The 7211-nt window shown below is 47.6% G+C and overlaps 1 protein-coding gene across 2 annotated transcripts; it reads left to right on the forward strand.

Moving 5' to 3' along the window:
- GIMAP5 (GTPase, IMAP family member 5) lies at window positions 1-5837 on the forward strand. Of its 2 annotated transcripts, XM_049642097.1 has the most exons (3): window positions 1-571; window positions 2690-3194; window positions 3793-5837. In XM_049642097.1, the coding sequence occupies exons 1-3, from the start codon at window positions 529-531 to the stop codon at window positions 4043-4045; spliced, it is 801 nt and encodes a 266-aa protein (XP_049498054.1). In that variant the 5' UTR covers window positions 1-528; the 3' UTR covers window positions 4046-5837. The 2 variants fall into 2 exon arrangements, with proteins under 2 accessions (XP_049498054.1, XP_049498053.1); XM_049642096.1 differs by lacking the exon at window positions 3793-5837 and having other exon boundaries at window positions 2690-3786.
- Window positions 5838-7211: the final 1374 nt, after the last annotated feature.

The raw sequence follows: 7211 nt of genomic DNA on the forward strand, positions 1-7211 counted from the left end.
ACTGGAAGGAACATTGTGCTTTCCTCTTTGCCAATGGAGTATCTGACACAGTTTCTGGGAGCAAAAACTCTAAGTACTTCAAACAAATCAGTGTTATTTACAGAAAGGCAGGGTTGTTGTTTTTTTTCTCTGTATCCTAGCAAGTTTGCCTACTTTGATTCCAACTAATAATAATGCCCCACTCCTGGTTCCATAGAAGAATGCTTTCTTCATTTCATGCCTTTTCAAGTTGGAGAAAGAAAAACCAACTGATTCCATTTTAAAAATCTTTCCTAATTTCCTATAAGTTAAAAAAAAAAAAAGCAACAGTGCATTGCGTTAACATAACCTAACTTAACTTTGCCTGGCTTGCATAAAGTTATTCATAGATGTTTGGAAGTATAATATGAGTTAGAAAATTAGCAATGGAAATGGCTCATCCTAGGATAATTATTCTTAGTTGTCTGAATTGAAAGTGTTCTCAGGCCTTAGCAACTCCCATATGGACACTTGCTTTCATTCCTTTCCTGTTTTTTATTCCAGAAGAGAATGGAAGGGCTTCAGAGAAGCAGATATGGAACTATGACTGAAGGTAAGAAAGCCTTGGTGTTTGCAGGAGCTCCAGGCACCCAGGAGCATCACTGTTCTGTCTCCACCGACTCTCACCTCAAACACGGGGACAGAAACCCAGTTACTTTAAACTGAGAAGGTGCCTGGGTGGCACTCTTTGGTGTAACACACTGTCCAGAGAATGAAAAAATATAAGCTACAGACTGGGAGAAAATATTGGAAAAATCCATACCTAATTATGGTATATTCAAAAAAGAAATCTTCATGGGGCGCCTGGGTGGCTCAGTCGGTTGAGCATCCGACTTCAGCCCAGGTCATGATCTCGCGGTCTGTGAGTTCGAGCCCCGCATTGGGCTCTGTGATGATGGCTCAGAGCTTGGAGCCTGCTTTGGATTCTGTGTCTCCCTCTCTCTCTGACCCTCCCCTGTTCATGCTCTGTCTCTCGCTGTCTCAAAAATAAATAGACATTAAAAAAAAAAGAAATCTTCAAACTTAATACTAAGACATCAAAAATGAAATAAATAATAAATTAAAAATGGGTGATATGAAGAAACATATCACCAAAGACAATACACATAAAGAAGCACCTGGGTGGCTCAGTCAGGTAAGCATTCAACTCTTGACTTCGGCTCAGGTCATGATCTCATGGTTTGTGAGATCCAGCCCTGCCACAGGCTCTGTACTGACAGAGCGGAGGCTGCTTGGGATTCTCTCTCTCTCTGCCCCTCCCTTGCTCGCGCTTTCTTCCTCTCACAAAATAAGTAAACATAAAAAAAAATAAGCTGAAGAAGAAAGAGACAACTGTCACCTGTTCTTCCCCTTCCCTGTCATCATGATGCCCAGCACACTCTCGCCTGCACATGATTGGTGGGAAATGTGGAGGTGAAACTTCACGTCAGGGTTTGGAGGATTTGGAACCAGGCTGTGAAAATGATTTCTCTTTCCTTGTCTGCTCCCAACTGGAAAGAGGAAGAGTTCCCGTAGAGATTTAGTAACCCTGCATGCTCCAAATGCTTCAGGAGAGGAGGAACCAACACTGAGTAGAAGGAATCAAATAACAGATTTTAGGAGCCTGAAATGGCCTTAATTCATTTGAACTCATAAAGACTCTAAAAAGTCCTCGGGTTCTCACCCCCCTCCAACCCTTGAAGATTTTAGCTCTTGGCTCGTGTCACCCCACCTCCAACACCTCCCTGTGCAGTTCACTCAGCCAGTTTCCTGTGTAGTTCACTCAGCCAGATATCTCCAACACATGTGCTTCTAATGTCCTTTCTTCCACTTTTCTTCAGCCTCCCATCCAGGGGCATCTCCCAGACTTTGTCCTTGACGTTAACGACCTTCTGTCATCTCAGTTTCAAGCCTCCAACTGCCCACCCACAGAGCAGACATCCAGGGACATTCAGCTAGTCCTTGGCAGGAGGTCACCGAAGCTCTGACAGCTGAGATGCACTTTACGCCTGAGGTTCCTATGTGTGCATTGAGCCTGGGGATTTGTGGGTGGAAAAGAGGTGATAATGTTTTCTCATTCGTGGCTTCTCATCCTCTGCCTCCTTCTAATCTCACATTTATCTAGCATGAAATTGACCAAAGCACCATCTATGGAAAAGCCCTGGGATCACATTCCTTTAAAAAAAAGCTGTATTTTCCCTGCTGTAGATGAAGTGCTTAGAGCATCCTTCTCAGTGGAGCGGTCCCTCCCTTGGCTGTGGGTCCAAGCTTCTAATTTCTAACATAGGCTTTCTATGATCCAAGAACATCCTAAAGGATACAAACTTTCGGGGCGCCTGGGTGGCTTGTCGGTTAAGCGTCCGACTTCAGCTCAGGTCGTGATCTCACGGTCTGTGGGTTCGAGCCCCGCGTTGGGCTCTGTGCTGACAGCTCAGAGCCTGGAGCCTGTTTCAGATTCTGTGTCTCCCTCTCTCTCTGACCCTCCCCTGTTCATGCTCTGTCTCTCTCTGTCTCAAAAATAAACGTTAAAAAAATATTTAAAAAAAAGGATACGAACTTTCATATGTATTTAGATGTGACTGTTTTGGCGACAGGGAGGTCCACGAGTTTTCACGCGATTCCATGAAGGTCCCTGCCCTGGAAATCTTAATCGCTAACTTAGTAAGACACACACAAATTGTTTTTTTTATAGGCAGAGGGGAAGATAACTGGTTTGCAACATCGTCCTCACTGAGGATCATCCTGGTGGGCAAGACAGGCAGCGGGAAGAGTGCCACAGGGAACAGCATCCTCTGCCAGCCAGTGTTCGAGTCCAAGCTGAGAAGCCAGCCTGTGACCAGAAAGTGCCAGGCAGAGACAGGGACCTGGGATGGAAGGAACATCCTGGTGGTTGACACACCCCCCATCTTCGAGGCAGGGGCTCAGACCCAGGACACGTACAAGGACATCGGGGATTGCTACCTGCTCTCTGCCCCGGGGCCCCACGTGCTGCTGCTGGTGACCCAGCTGGGGCGCTTCACCGCCCAGGACATGGTGGCGGTGAGGAGGGTGATGGAGATCTTCGGGGAAGAAGCCATGAAATACATGGTGGTCCTCTTCACCCACAAGGAGGACTTGATGGGCGAGTCCTTGGACAATTACGTCGCAAACACGGACAACCATAGCCTGAGGAGCGTGGTCCAGGAGTGCAGCAAGAGGTACTGTGCCTTCAACAACAAGGCCACCGGGGAGGAGCAGGGGGAGCAGCGGGCCCAGCTGATGGCCGTGGTCGAGAGGCTGGAGAGGGAGAACCAGGGCGCCTTCCACACCAACAGCCTCTTCTTTGAAGCCCAGATGCTGCTGCAAGACGGGGGCAGTGCCCACGGGGAAGAGCACAGGCGCTTCCTGACCAAGGTGCAGGAGTATGTGGGAAAGCAACAGCGAGCCCTGAAAGAGAGAGGCAGTAACTGGGCCTCCAGGGTGCTCCTCAGAGTCAAAAACTGGGTGTTTTCTAACCCTGGGATATCTGCCTTCCTTGTTATATGCTTTCTGATTTTTCTTGCCGTTTTAATTAACTTGTGTATTACTCATGCACACTGAGCGTTTTCAGATGACTTCTGCAGTCAGCTATATTATTTTTTGAGTCCCCGTCTCTGTCTGTGTCAGATTCTTTATATGCTTTTTTACATAATTTCACTTCAGTTTCTCCTCCTTGCATTAGACATGCCACCTTTTCTTTTCTTTTTTTTTTCAAGTGCTTTTAGGTAAATAAAATCCAAAGGAAAAAAATTTTTTTGTTTTTGTTAAAAATTGTAGCAGTAAGAACAAAAAGGATGAGAAACTAACCGTCACAGGATGTCTGCAGGAAGGAAGGTGGTGGACTGTGAAGCTGTGCGGATGTCCTACCTCTGGGCCCTATTTTGTGCAACGATGCTGTCGAGGGGAGACACGTGTTACATTAAAAGCCGGTGGCAGAATTCTCTATTTTATTCAGAAACATGCTCTGATTTCATTGGAGTTGGTCATAAAAGACGCCCATCCCCATCCCCACACCTTCGAGAGAGGATGATGAGGTTGTTGAGGGGACTTGGGGGGACTTTCCAAGGCAAGAAGAGGTCCGGGACGGAATGCACAAGAGGGGTCTGGCATGATGAAGGAGAGAAAAGGGGTCACCACAGCGGGGTGGGGCTGAGCCTTAGGAAAAGCAGTCGCTGAGAAATTCCAGTGACGGGGAAATGAAGGAACTGTAATGTCTTAAAGCAGGGGTTATATATAGATAGTGAATATTTTAGGCTTAAAAATGGTCTATAGTCTGCTCAGCTCTGCCCTGGCCGCCACAGGCAATGCGAGGCTACATTCCTATAAAACTTAATGAACAGGGACATCTGAATGTCATGTAACTTTCCTATGTGGCCATGAAACATAATTCTTCCTTTTTTTTTTAATTTTTTTAATGTTTTTATTTATTTTTGAGAAAGAGAGAGATAGAGCATGAGCAGGGGAGGGGCAGAGTGAGAGGGAGACACAGAATCTGAAGCAGGCTCCAGGCTCTGAGCTGTCAGCACAGAGCCCAACACGGGGCTCGAACTCACAGACTGTGAGATCATGACCTGAGCTGAAGTCGGATGCTCAACCGACTGAGCCACCCAGGCGCCCCTAATTCTTCCTTTGATTTCTTCAACCATTTTAAAATGTGAAGGCTTCTCTTCCCTCACAGGACGTATGAAACACACAGCAGGCCAGAGTGGGTCCATCTTATGGTATATTTCCTGTTGCTGGTCGAGCTGTGTTATAATGCAACATCTTAACCTCAAACCCAGGAAAGGCCAGTTCAATCATGTGTGTTGTCCGTGGGACTTTGGGAAAAGGGTCGTGTCCAACTGTTCGATGGTAGTAAAGAGAAGAGGGCAGACACTGGGGTGGAATCTGAGCAGAGGTCATGAATTCAGCAGAAACAGGAAATCAGATGAGGGCGTGTCTGGTGGCTCCTCCCCTGCCATCTTGTTGATAGCTGCCCCTCCTTCTGTGCTCCTTTGTAGCTGTGAGGGACCTGCAGTCACCCTGGGCAGCCTGCAACTGGATGTGGGGTGAGTCTCAGGAACTCGATGTGACACCCAAGCATCATTCTCCAAGCCTGTATTGGTAATAAAGGTGCCATATTGAACCTTACAACTGTATCACGTAACTGACTCCAGACATGTTCCACGAGTGTTAAGTTTAAGCTCCTCAAGCCCTGGACACACTAAGGAACTTTGAGTTTTCAGGCCAAGGACCACCTCCTGAAGGCAGTAGTCCCAATTTGGCCAGCCTTACTCGGTCTCTCCTTCCTTGAGTTAATCTGGTCCAGCTCCACATGCGTTTACTACGTGAGTACTGAGTGCCGGGTTCTATGTGGGCACCAGGGATAGAACATAAACGGTACATGGCTCCTGCTTCACGCACGTGACTGCGTGGTGGAAGGATGAAAGGCACATGGAAGTGGGTCTAAGGGAAATTTACTGGAGAAATAAGGTGTCCACCAAAAGGAGAGTACACAGGCTCCCTAGATAGGCTGCCGTGCGCTGTCTAGGAACATGCTGGCCTCTCTGGGCAGTCACTTTGGGTTGGGGGAGGCCACTGTCAAGGACGAAGAGGTGAATCAACATGCGGGAGGCTTGGGGCAGGGAGAGACAGGGCTGAGGGGGGTCCTGGGCATCACCTCCAGGGCTCCATGGCTGTCTCCTACAGAAAGGAAGTCACTGGAGGCTTTTAAAGAGCTTAGTATATTTTAAGAAGTTCCCGTAGCAGCAACGTGGTGGTTGGATTATATAAATGTAAGCCCGGGGGCAGGGACAACATTTAGAAGAGAAGATTTCCATCTCAGCCGTCAGGGCCTGAGCTGTAGCAAAAGAAATGGATGGAAAGGAGAGGATGTCCATGGGCAGCACTGAGGAGGGGCAGAATCAACACCAGGTGGTCCTAGACAGCAACACAGGCTGTCTGCTTTTTCCAAAAGCAGGACATTCCTAGGAAACCTTTTGAAAGCCAACATGGCATAAAGCAAAGAAACAATTACTGTTAATTTATATGAAAATTTTTTGAGCATTCCCAGACCCACAAAATAACCATTCTTCAGGCACATGTCGCTAACAGGTGCACAAAATCAGTTGAGATAAAGCCCAGAGCTCGGGAGGCTGGATGCTGAGACGCTGTGTGGAGCTCCAGGGGAAAGCACTGACAGGGCCGCCCTCACTGCCTGGGGTGCATCTGCCCCTCCAAAGTCTCATTGCAAAACCAACGCTGAAATCTATTTTCACTTTTTGCTGTTTGTCATAAAAATGAAAATCCTCTTCAGATTTCTTTCACTAAGCAAAACAGGTACTAATGTAAGTCTTTCATAAAAAATCTTTTTAATGTTTATTTACTTTTGAAAGAGACAGAGACAGAATGCAAGTGGGTTGGGGCAGAGAAAGAGGGAGGCACAGAATCTGAAGCAGGCTCCAGGCTCCGAGCTGTCAGCACAGAGCCTGACGTGGGGCTCGAACTCACGAGCTGTGAGATCATGACCTGAGCCGAAGTCAGACACTCAACTGACTGAGCCACCCAGGCGCCCCTGTAAGTCTTTTATAAAAGCAAAGTGGCGTACCATGAACTTTCAAAAGAAGGAGATTCCTGTATCAATCAGGGAGGGAACCAGATTTCTGTCTGGGCCACCCTGTGACATGTAGCTCCCTTCACTGCCCTGCACCTTCAGAGGGAGAGTGGTTTGAGCAGAGCAAGGTGAAGACTTTGGGTCTGAATGTGCCAACCTTGAAGCCTTCTGAGACATCAGTACAGATCCAGGAGACAGTGGATGATCTGGCCTCCCTTCAGGAAGGCATCTGGATGAGGCATAAACAGCCCAAGAAAGTGTCGGCTGCAGCAGGGTTACAGGAGAAGAGCCTCCCTCCAGGCGTGCGGCTGGTCCATCCCCAGACTCCCGGTCCAGCCCCGGGCTCACACAAGGGGTCTTTGTCATTGCCCAGTAATCCAGACTGCATCCCACCTCTGTTGCTCTACAGGGGGAATAAAGCTGGAGAGCTGGCCCAAAGGTATTTTATAGCAGAGATGAAGAAAGGGTTTTGTTAAACATTTACTCACATGGAAATTTTTGCCAAAGAAATTCCTTGGAAAGTGTTCAAAGGTAAGCTGTGTTTCTCCCAAAAACTGTAAAGGAAACACACAGAAGACTTGCCAAGAGAGGCTCATATTTCCCC

The sequence above is a fragment of the Panthera uncia genome, chromosome A2 (genome assembly GCF_023721935.1).
Source record: "Panthera uncia isolate 11264 chromosome A2, Puncia_PCG_1.0, whole genome shotgun sequence".
Taxonomy (NCBI): domain Eukaryota; kingdom Metazoa; phylum Chordata; class Mammalia; order Carnivora; family Felidae; genus Panthera; species Panthera uncia.